This window comes from Heteronotia binoei, chromosome 4 (assembly GCF_032191835.1).
Source record: "Heteronotia binoei isolate CCM8104 ecotype False Entrance Well chromosome 4, APGP_CSIRO_Hbin_v1, whole genome shotgun sequence".
Classification (NCBI taxonomy): Eukaryota; Metazoa; Chordata; class Lepidosauria; order Squamata; family Gekkonidae; genus Heteronotia; species Heteronotia binoei.
The window spans coordinates 178983049-178995282 of NC_083226.1; the positions used below are offsets into that span (position 1 = coordinate 178983049).

The 12234-nt window shown below is 46.0% G+C and overlaps 1 protein-coding gene across 16 annotated transcripts in view; it reads left to right on the forward strand.

The window, feature by feature from the left end:
* Positions 1–12234, forward strand: part of CELF4 (CUGBP Elav-like family member 4) — a 1320822-nt gene that overhangs the window by 770244 nt on the left and 538344 nt on the right. For all 16 annotated transcript variants that reach the window (XR_009555289.1, XM_060236227.1, XM_060236234.1 and 13 more), the window contains exon 3: positions 11266–11314. Coding sequence is in view for 15 of the 16 variants with exons in the window: in XM_060236227.1 (XP_060092210.1) it covers positions 11266–11314 (49 nt within the window). In the remaining variant the exon portion in view is untranslated. The remainder of the gene's footprint in view (positions 1–11265; positions 11315–12234) is intronic.

Below are 12234 nucleotides of genomic sequence, written 5' to 3' on the forward strand. Positions count from 1 at the left end.
TCCTGAGGACTGGAAGGTAGCAAATGTCACCCCCATCTTTAAAAAGGCTTCCAGAGGAGATCCGGGAAACTACAGGCCAGTCAGTCTGACTTCAATACCGGGAAAGTTGGTAGAAACCATTATCAAGGACAGAATGAGTAGACACATTGATGAACACGAGTTATTGAGGAAGAGTCAGCATGGGTTCTGTAAGGGAAGATCTTGCCTCACTAACCTGTTACATTTCTTTGAGGGGGTGAACAAACATGTGGACAAAGGAGACCTGATAGATATTGTTTACCTTGACTTCCAGAAAGCTTTTGATAAAGTTCCTCATCAAAGGCTCCTTAGTAAGCTCGAGAGTCATGGAGTAAAAGGACAGGTCCTCCTGTGGATCAAAAACTGGCTAATTAATAGGAAGCAGAGAGTGAGTATAAAAGGGCAGTCTTCATAGTGCCGCTCTGAGCCCGCTTTGGCGGGGGAGGGCGGGATATAAGAATAAAATTATTATTATTACAGCGGAGGGCGGTAAGAGGTGGAGTGCCGCAGGGCTCAGTACTGGGTCCCATACTCTTTAACTTGCTCATAAATGATTTGGAGTTGAGAGTAAGCAGTGAAGTGGCCAAGTTTGCAGATGACACTAAATTGTTCAGGGCGGTAAGAACCAGAGAGGATTGTGAGGAACTCAAAAGGGAACTGCTAAGGCTGGGTGAGTGGGTGTCAATGTGGCAGATGAGGTTCAGTGTGGCCAAGTGCAAAGTAATGCACATTGGGGCCAAGAATCCCAGCTACAAATACAAGTTGATGGGGTGTGAACTGGCAGAGACTGACCAAGAGAGAAATCTTGGGGTTGTGGTAGATAACTCACTGAAAATGTCAAGAGAGTGTGCAATTGCAATAAAAAAGGCCAACGCCATGCTGGGAATTATTAGGAAGGGAATTGAAAACAAATCAGCCAGTATCACAATGCCCCTGTATAAATCGATGGTGCGGTCTCATTTGGAATACTGTGTGCAATTCTGGTCACCGCACCTCAAAAAGGATATTATAGCATTGGAAAAAGTGCAGAAAAGGGCAACTAGAATGATTAAAGGTTTGGGACACTTTCCCTATGAAGAAAGGTTAAAACGCTTGGGGCTCTTTAGCTTGGAGAAACGTCGACTGCGGGTTGACATAATAGAGGTTTACAAGATTATGCATGGGATGGAGAAGGTAGAGAAAGAAGTCCTTTTCTCCCTTTCTCACAATAGAAGAACTCGTGGGCATTCAATGAAATTGCTGAGCAGTCGGGTTAGAACGGATAAAAGGAGGTACTTCTTCACCCAAAGGGTGATTAACATGTGGACTTCACTGCCACAGGAGGTGGTGGCAGCTTCAAGAGGGGGTTAGATAAAAATATGGAGCAGAGGTCCATCAGTGGCTATTAGCCACAGTGTGTGTATGTATATATATATAAATTTTTGGCCACTGTGTGACACAGAGTGTTGGACTGGATGGCCCATTGGCCTGATCCAACATGGCTTCTCTTATGTTCTTATACTCTTATGCTTCCAAAATTCCAAGACCTTTGTAATTGTCCTCAAAGCCCATTATTTTGATGTTGTTGTTTGGCATCATGATTTTTTTTTCTTGTTCAGTGATCTTTCTTCTATTCAACACTAATGCTGCAAGACCAAATTCCATTGATATTATTATTATTATGATTGCAGCAGTGTCTGAACTGTTTTCATGGCTACCTTTTCATTGCTGTTTTCATGGCTAAGAACCAGTCTGGTGTAGTGGTTAATTGCATGGACTCTTATCTAGGAGAACTGGGTTTGATTCCCCACTCCTCCACTTAAGAACATAAGAGAAGCCATGTTGGATCAAGCCAATGGCCCATCCAGTTCAACACTCTGTGTCACACAGTGGCCAAAATTTATATATACACACACACACACACATATACACACTGTGGCTAATAGCCACTGATGGACCTCTGCTCCATATTTTTATCTAACCCCTTCTTGAAGCTGGCTATGCTTGTAGACGCCACCACCTCCTGTGGCAGTGAATTCCACATGTTAATCACCCTTTGGGTGAAGAAGTACTTACAGCTGCTGGAAAGGCCTTGGGTCAGCCATAGCTCTCGTAGGAGTTGTTCTTGAAGGGGCAGCTGCTGTAAGAGCTCTCTTAGCTCCACTTACCTCACAGGGTGTCTGTTGTGGGGGAGAGAAGTTAAGGAGATTGTGACCATTCTCTCTGAGACTCAGAGTGGAGGGCGGGATATAAATCCAATATCATCAACACCTTCTTCTTCATCATCATCATCATCATCATCATTATCTTCATCTTCTTCTTTTGTCAAAGAGCTGGGTGTTGGTTTTTATTTTTTTAAAAAGGGTTACTTTTATTGGCAAGGGAAGGAGCTGACACTGTGCGATTCAGAAGCAGTTATTTTCAAAAGTTTTCCAGGGGTAAAAAAAGAAAAGAAAAGAAATTAAAGCCCTGAAAGAAGAAATTGACAAGGGAGAGAAAGAGAGAGATGGTCCGCTTCTTCTATTTTTCAATCCCTTTTCCGCAGTGATCCTTTCACTTGTTCTCAATTCCTTTCAAAGCCAGAGGGAAAAGACAGAGAAGGGAAGGAGGAATGCAGGAGGGGGGAAAGAGAGAGAGAGCGAACCCTTACAACGGGAAAAAAAAAAAATCACAATTCAGTGAAGCGTCTGTCCCTTGTCTAATTCCTTTGCTGGCCTGTAGCTGATGGTTCTGAGAAATACGGAGCGGCAAGCACTGACATTTTCATTTCTGCAGAGAATTGAAAAAGGGTTTGCTGTAATTCATCGCTTCTTGTAACTCAAACCCTTTCTGACAGGAGTACCTGTGCTGTCTTTTAACGGCGGCAGCGCCGCAGCTGTAATTGGACATGAAAAACGATGTCGTATCTGCCACGCGCTTGGGAGGGCCTGGCCAATGGTGGGCGGGGAGAGACATTTGCTCTGCAACGCATGTGCATGAGCACATGTCCATCTGCAATTGGAGTCGCAGGTCGAGGAGTTCGTTAGGGTTGACTACAGACACATCCTTGCGTGGTTCCCTTGGACTGTTATTAAAAGAAGACTCTTGATTTCAAATATCATTGTGGAGGTCTTCAATCCATATATGTCCCATATAACGACGTTTACTCTGGTTGCATAAGAGCATGTGAGCATTCTGGGTTGTAATATTTATATATGATAGTTATAATCAGGGCTTTTTTTTTTTTTTAGCAGGAACGCAGTTCTTGCTGGTTTGGTGCCGGGGTGTGTGGCCTAATATGCAAATGAGTTCCTGTTGGACTTTTTTCGACAAAAAAGGCCCTGTAGGAAACAATGGTGATGTCAGGGGATGTGGCCTAATATGCAAATGAGCTCCTGCTGAACTTTTTCTACAAAAAGCCCTGTGGGAAACAACGGTGATGTCAAGGGGTGTAGCCTAACATGCAAATGAGTTCCTGACAGACCTTTTCTACAAAAAAGCCCCGTGGGAAACAACGGTGGTGTCAGGGGGTGCAGCCTAATATGCAAATGAGTTCCTGTTGGGCTTTTTCTACAAAAAAAGCCCTGCGTGAAACAATGGTGATGTCAGGGGTATGGCCTAATATGCAAATGAGTTCCCGCTGGGCTTTTTCTACAAAAAAAGCCGTGTGAAACAATGGTGATGTTAGGGGTATGGCCTAATATGCTAATGAGTTCCTGTTTGGCTTTTTCTACCAAAAAAAGCCCTGTGTGAAACAATGGTGATGTCAAGGATATGGACTAATATGCTAATGAGTTCCTGTTGGGCTTTTTCTACAGAAAAAGCCCTGTGTGAAACAATGTTGATGTCAGGGGTTTGGCCTAATATGCTAATGAGTTCCTGCTGGGCTTCTTCTACAACCCTCCCGGTTGTAAATATTGTATAGGGTGATATATAAAGATTTTGTTATATACTTTTTGAGGTAACTGAAGGTTTATGGTTTAGTGAAGAGTGATTGAGACAGCCTTTTGGCCTTTTTTTTGTGTTTGACTTCTGTATCACAGTCCCTCCCGGCTTTGGCTAACATCAGGTGGGGTCTTGCTGATCCTCCAGAAGGGTTTTTGTTAAAAAAAAATTTAAATTTCATTCCAAAATGACACGAGATACATTATATAACGACACAACAAAGTATCCAATACCGTGCAAAAGTGAGGCTGAAGCCCATCAATGCGGTTTACATATAGCAGGTAATTTAAAATGCATGCTAAGGAGCTATATTTTTGTTGGTCTCAACGAGACAGTAAAAATTGGGCTGCTTCTTTCTTTTGTTAAAACCATTATCTTTAGTCGTTAGTCGCATTTTCGAAAACATTTCATAACCACCCGCTAGATTTATTCTAATGCCTCGGCAAACATCTTTAGCATTTAGAAGCTATCAAGAAGAAGAGATTGGATTTATACTCCGCCTTTTGCTAGCCAAAGGTTTCCCAGAGCAGCTTGCAAATCTCCTTTTCCCTTCCCCTCCCCACAACAGACACCCTGTGAGCAGTGTTCCCTCTAAGCTGAGTTAGTGTGAGCTAGCTCACAGTTTTTTAGCCTCTGGTTCACACATTTTTGTCTTCGCTCAGGAAAAACGGCCCCAGACCAAACTACTTTATGCAGTAGCTACAACGTTCATGCCAGTAGCTCACAAAGTGGAATTTTTGCACACAAGACTCCACGGTTTAGAGGGAGCATTGCCTGTGAGGTAGGTAAGTGGGGCTGAGAGAGCTCTCCCCGAACTGCTCTTGAGCAGAACAGCCTCGAGAGAACTTGTCAACAATAAAGATATTCACACTTTCAAGGTGTGTACATGCATTTGATTTGGTGCAAATACAGGGGTCTTTTTCTAGCAGGAGCTCCTTTGCATATTAGGCCATGCCCCCCTGATGTAGCCAATTCTCCCAGAGCTTAGAGGGCTCTTAGTACAGGGCCTACTGTAAGCTCCAGGAGGATTGGCTGCATCAGGGGTGTGTGGCCTAATATGCAGAGGAGCTCCTGCTAGAAAAAGAGCCCTGTGCAAATATAAGACAAAATAATAACAAATAATAATACAAAGGAACAGTAAGGTATCTGTACTCCCCCAACTCATGCACTATGAAATTTTTACATAGAACACAGCCTTAATATAGTCCATAGGGTGCTGTAGGGTGGAGTCCATAGTAGTTCTGCTTGTGATGTTGTCATGGAGAGAATAAGGAACCATATAGAAAGGAATCCTCACGGTTTCGCTTATCCGGTTCTTCGTCAGCCTCTTCTCTCACCATTTTTCGGAGCCACAGTAACTTTGGTTCATACACGGATCAATGAATGCTCTATACCTCTGCTGCCAGTTGCAGCAGCAGGTGTATGTGGAGGAGTGGGGAATCAAACCCAGTTCTCCCAGATAAGAGTCCATGTGTTTCACCACTACTCCAAACTGGCTCAGAGTTGCTGACAAGCCGGTTCACATGACAGAGGGCCAGATGTTTCTCACTGCCTTAACATCTCTAGAAGGGGGACACACTTGGTGTAATGGGGCCAAGACTCTCACCGCCCTTTCATCGAAAGGGGCCAGTGGTTTGCCTCATAGTCCAAGGTTCCTTCATGTTTTGCTCACTGATATTAGACGCTGGTGCTGGTGACTGTCTCATGGGAAGCCAGGATGTGTAACTACTCATCCCTTGATGAATGCATCTTGGAATCTGTGTCAGGTGAAAAGGTAGCTGGTTAATCCCCCCCCCCCCCCCCCTATATCTACTCTCTTGCTATCCCACAGTACTACAGAGCTTTCTTATCTGCAAGACTGAATGTTATACCCTAAGTGGTTCAATGTGGAGATTTCTGAATAGGCCTTATTCCGATAGAATTTGTCCGTAATTGTATTGCTACATCTTTTCATGTTTTGCTTGAATGCAAGTTTTTGAAGACTAATAAGGGATCATTATATTAAGCCACTAATTGATGAGTCGTTCCCCCCTTACCCGTAGAAACTCTGTCTCCTCTGCTTCATGATAAGGATCCTATGATCACTCGGGAAGTAGCAAAAGAAGTAGTTTCATTCCTTTTAGCCCTTGCATCCAAAAAAAAAAAAAAAAACCGGAATGAGAGTCTTCTGCTGCTAAGACTGCCAAGTTCCTGCTGGGGGAAGGTTTCCCCTGGTTTGGGGGCCCCTAACCAACTGGTATGGAATGGGCTGTTGGGGGTGGGATCCCTGCCCCAAAGAGCTCTCCCATAGTGCAACATGCCCATGCAATGAGATTGCCTGAAAGTGATGTCATCACAGCAGGCACGTTCTAGGATTTGGGGGTAAAAACTCTATGGTACCATAGAGTTTTTTTAAGCGAATCCTAGAGCGTCCCCCCGCACGACGTGCCCAGCATGACGATGTCACTTCCAGGTGATATCATCGTGCTATGCGTGCAAAGCGCACGCGAGAAGTCTCCCCCACTGCAGCCAAGGTAGGACTTGGCAATCCTATCTGCTGTTTAATAATAATAATAATAATAATAATTTTTAATTTATATCCCGCCCTCCCCGCCGAAGCAGGCTCAGGGCGGCTTACGTAGCATAAAATACCACGTTACAGTAGTGCAATAAAATGCCCCACTTCCATAACAGTTAGTTAAATATACAATTACATTTAAAAACAGCAATTAAACGAACAATTTAAAACCACCATTTAATTTGGTGCTACGATCTTGATATAACCCAGTTTTCATGACGATGGTGCAATAATTCCACATTAAAAAGCCAGCTGGTAGAGGATGGTCTTGCAGGCCCGGCGGAACTGGTTGAGGCTCCGCAAGGCCCGTACCTCTTCTGGTAGCTGGTTCCACCAGTGGGGAGCTGTAATCGAGAAGGCCCTCTCCCTCGTAGCTTTCAATTTGGCCTCCTTCGGCCCAGGGATGGTCAGCAGATTTTGCGAGCTAGATCTCCGTACTCTCTGGGGAACATATGGGGAGAGACGGTCCCTAAGGTAGGCAGGTCCTCCACCGTTTAAGATTAATTAAAGAATGAGTTTCTAAGGGAATAAAAGGGAAAGGGTGGCTAGTTAAAGGTTAGACCTAAGCGGGACCTATTGGACATAAACCCAGGGCCTGCGTGACCCGTGGACCGGACCCGTGGACCGGACCCGGGCCCTGAGCCCGCCTCGGTGGGGTAGGGCGGGATATAAATCGAATAAAATAAATAATAATAATATGATGCATTGAATTCTGAGGCCCTCATCAGTAATACGTACGTGAGACGGTTCATTTACACAGTGCTGCCTTACACAGCTTTATAACCCAATATGAATAGAGAATCACAGACAAATGACTAAACCCCTGTAGCCAACTGATTACTGATTCTACATGGGGCTTAAAATTTCCACAATAAGTACAGCTTCTATGAGATGATCTTTAATGGGCACAAACTCCACCAACAGTGACCAATTTCAAGCATTGAAATCGGTCACTGTTGGTGGCGTTTGTGTCCATTAAAGATCATCTCATAGAAGCTGTACAGGGGAGCCCCTAAGGGTTCTGTGATTAAACCAGCCTCCAATATAATCAACAAATTTTCATTGCAATTTATAAAGGAAACATAAACAAGCACTCAAAGCAGTGAATTGTACATAAGGTGAAGTCATACAGTATGTTCAATCCTTTATAAGGACAAAATTAGGTGAAGTATTATAATATGCACAGTCTTTCTTGGGACCCATAGGACTCCAAATGGTTTCAGCCAAGGACTGGCAAAGTAGAGTCTTCTTCACAATGGTCGCTGGAGCACCTCATTATAAACATAACCCAGAGCCCCTGATACCCACAGATCAATTCCCCATCATTCCCTATGGGAATCGTTCATGGAGGTGCATGATGGCTCTGGGGGCGGGGCTTCCCCTGCCGGCCAGCTGGCTGGGGGAGTGAGGAAGCCTGTAAAACCAGGGGATCCCCCTCTGGGACCTGGGATTGGGAAGCCTAACTCCGATAATTATCTGGCCTGAATTATGGACTAGATAAAAGCTGATGCTTACGGGGTACAGAGGGCAGAACAAAAGCCCTTATGTCTGCTTCTGTATCTGTGTGTGCGTAAATGCCTTCAAGTCACAGCCAACTTATAGTGGGGTTTCCAAGGCAAGAAGTATTCCGAGGTGGTTTGCCATTGCCTACCTCTGTGTAGAAACCCATTGCCTCCTTGAAGGTCTCCCATCCAAGCACCAAGCAGGGCCTACCCAAAGGGTGATTGACACATGGAATTCACTGCCACAGGAGGTGGTGGCGGCTACAAGCATAGCCAGCTTCAAGAGGGGATTGGATCAACATCTGAAGCAGAGGTCCATCAGTGGCTCTTAGCCACAGCATATTGTTGGAACTCTATGTCCAGGGCAAGTGATTCTTGGTGCTTGGGACGGGCAACAGAGTGAGGGCTTCTAGTGTCCTGGTCCCACTGATGGACCTCCTGATGGCACCTGGTTTGTTGCCCACTGTGTGACAAAGAGTGTTGGACTGGATCCAACGTGACTTCCCTTATGTTCTTATGTCTGGGGCAGTGATGCTCTGTATTCTTGATGCTTAGAGGAGGCGCAGTGGGAGGGCTTCTAGTGTCCTGGCCCCACTGATGGACCTCTTGATGGCACCTGGGTTTTTTGGCCACTGTATGACACAGAGTGTTGGACTGGATGGGCCATTGATTTGATCCAACAGGACTTCTCTTATGTTCTTATGTCTGGGGCAGTGATGCTCTGTATTCTTGGTGCTTGGGAGGGGCAACAGAGTGAGAGCTTCTGGTGTCCTAGCCCCAGATGGCACCTGATGGCAACTGGGTTTTTTGGCCACTGTGTGACACAGAGTTTTGGACTGGATGGGCGATTGGCCTGATCAACATGGCTTCTCTTATGTTCTTATGTGACACAGAGTGTTGGACTGGATGGACAATTGGCCTGATCCAACATGGCTCCTCTTATGTCTGGGGGAGTGATGCTCTGTATTCTTGATGCTTGGAGGAGGCACAGTGGGAGGGCTTCTAGTGTCCTGGCCCCACTGATGGACCTCCTTATGGCACCTGGGTTTTTTGGCCACTGTGTGACACAGAGTGTTGGACCGGATGGGCCATTGGCCTGATCCAACAGGGCTTCTCTTATGTTCTTAGATTATGTTCTTAGCTTCTGAAATTTGAAGAGATCAGGCTAGCCTGGGCCACCCAGGTCAGGGGAAAGTGGCATCCAGTTGCAGCCAAGTTCTCAAAGACCCACAGGGTTTTCAGGGGCCCAGACAAACAAAGATGGCTTGCCATTGTCTGTCTCTGTGTAGCAACCTTGGGCTTATTCACTGGTGATCCCCCATCCAGGGTTCTAACCAGGGCTGACCCTACTTAGCTTCTGAGATCTGATGTAGGATTGCCAATTCTCAATTGGGGGCAGGGGATTCCCCAGTTGAGAGGCCCTCCTCCTGCTTTAGAGTTAACAGAAAGCAAGGGGGGGAGAAATGTCTGCTGGGCACTCCATTATACACTATGGAGACTGATTTCCATAGAGAATAATGGGAAATTGAAATGTGGGTATCTGGGGCTCTGGAGGGGCTGGGTTTTTTTATCAGGCATCAAATTTTCCACAAAGCATCCAGTGCCTCTCCTTAAAATGCCCCCCAAGTTTCAAAAAGATTGGGCCAGAGGGTCCAATTCTATGAGTCCCAAAAGAAGGTGCCCCTATCCATTATTTCCAAATGGAGGGAAGGCATTTCAAAGGCATGTGGTCCCTTTAAATGTAATGGCCGGAGCTCCCTTTGGAGTTCAATTGTACTTGTCACAGCCTTGCTTCTGGTTCCACCCCCCAAAGTCTCCTGGCTCCATCCCCAAAGTCCCCAGTTGTTTCTTGAGTCAGACTTGGCAACCCCAGTCTGACGAGATCGGGATACACTAGGTCAGCCAAGTCAGGGCGTGCAGCCATCTAGCCCAGGGGTGTCAAACATGCGGCCCAGGGGCTAAATCAGGCCCCAGAGGGCTCCTATCAGGCCCCTGAGCTGTTGGGCTGTCGTCTGCTTCCTTCTCCCTCTCTCTTGCTTCTTTCTGTGTCACAGCTTGCTTTGCCAGGCTTGCTCGATCGTGCAGGAGCTACAGAGCAAAGCTTCTGTTTTCTCCATTGGCTGAGGCTCCTCTTTGGGGAGGAAAAGGGGAGGGATCGCTTGCTTTGCCAAGTTCTCTCAGTCGCGCAACAGAGCTACTGTGCCAAGCTTCTCGTCCATCTGTTGGCTGAGGCTCCTCCCCCTCCTGGTCCCCTGGGGAAGGAAGGAAAGAGCCAGAGCTTCCTTTGCCAGTTCCCTGGATCCCATGGGAGAGATACAAAGAAAGCAGCTTTAAGACCAATGAGTACTAATGCTTTAAGCATGTTTTAAGTTTTGGTGTGTTTTTTAAAAAAAACCCTTTAATTGTGTTTGTGTTCTTTATAAAGTTTATATCTCTGCTACTTTGCATTACATTTTATGACACTCAAGGCCCGGCCCGACAAGGTTTCATTTATGTCATATCCGGCCCTCATAACAAATGAGTTCGACATCCCTGGTCTAGCCCCACTGAACTGGACTTAGTTCTGAGCAGCCATCCTGGATGCTAGGCTTGCCAACCCCCAGGTCCCAGCGAGAGTTCTCCCACTTTCCCAGGCGCCTTCCTGCCCCCAGTCAACTGGCCTGCATGGGGAAGCCCTGCCCCCAAAGCCACCATGTGACTTTCCGCCTCCGGAGGCTTCAGATTCCACTTGGAAAGGCTTCCTCTTGGGATGGGGTGTCTGTGTTACTTTGAAGAAGCTGGCAGCAACTCATGAGTAGAGAGGCCAGTCCCTCGCTTCAGAGTCACCAGAAACGGGGAGGGGGGAGCAGGGGAAATGTCTGCTGGGCACTTCATTATTCCCTAAGTGGAGATAAATTCTCATAGGGTATAATGGGGAATTGATCTGGAGGTATCGGGGGCTCTGGGGGGGGCTGTTTTTTAGGTAGAGGCATCAAATTTTCAGTATAGCATCTAGTGCCTCTCCCCAAAATGCCCCCCCAAGTTTCAAAACAATTGGACATGGGGGGTCCAAAAGAAGGTGTCCCTATCCATTATTTCCTATGGAAGGTGTGCTGTCCCTTTAAATGTGATGGCCAGAACTCCCTTGGAGTTTAATTCTTCTTGTCACACCCTTGCTCCTGGCTCCATCCCCAATGTCTCCTGGCTCCACCCCCAAAGTCCCCAGATATTTCTTGAATTGGACTCAGCTACCTTACTGGACGCTTTTTCTAACGCGCCTCTCTTTCTCCTTGTGTTTCCTTGCAGATGAACAGACCGATCCAGGTGAAACCAGCGGACAGCGAGAGCCGAGGAGGTAGTTCCTTTCTTTGTAGCCCCCAGCTCTGTGCGTAATTGTTGTCTCCGGCTGCTCTCCGGTGATGCGCGGATCAATTAGTAACACAATCACTGCCAAAGCGAAATTCCCTCTGCCGCAAAGATCCTCTTTATTAAATCTCCTCCACTTTGCTTTTGCTTTTGCTCACGTTCAATTATTATTTGATTTTGAAAGGCAGGGAGGGCCAGTGGTGGCCGTGGAAACAAATAACCATCTCGTTAAGGAGGAGGGGGGCAATTGGAGGCTGACATAAACTCAGTTGAGCGGTCTTGGCTGTGTCAGTTTTTCACACTTCACCACCCCTGGTTCTCTCTACAACATTGGAAACGAAAGGCCGTAATCTTCCGGCCTTCAAAAAAAAGCTACCTTTGATCTAGCGAATGGATGGTCACCCGAAGCAGCTGGAAGCAATTTTACTTTCCAAATTTTAACGGAGGTGTGAAAAACATAATTACTTACACTTTCACTTGTAATGGAAAGGGTGGGGGGGAAATGTTTTTAGGTTGTAACGCCAACCTCCATATACCTATTCCATGCGTGCATGTCTTGTTCCTGTTTTGCATTCTTGTGGAGTTTGGGATAAATCTGAAAATGAGCGTTACGAAGTTTATCTCTTTTTCAAGAGTAATTTTGTATGGCAAAAGAATAATTCAAGAGTAATTCAAGAGAGTAATTTTGTGTGGCAAAATGGACTTTGGGTTCTTGTATTACCGTGTAGTTGAATGTAGACTTTATTACCGTGTAGTTGAATGTAGACTGTATTACCGTGTAGTTGAATGTAGACTGTGGGGTTCGGGCTCCAGGGAGAGGTCTCCTGAGAAGTAACTGTCCCTGGTTTATCTGCTGCAAATCAATATCCATAAACTTAAGAAATCTGCCAGGGGAGGGGCTCTCCTTGG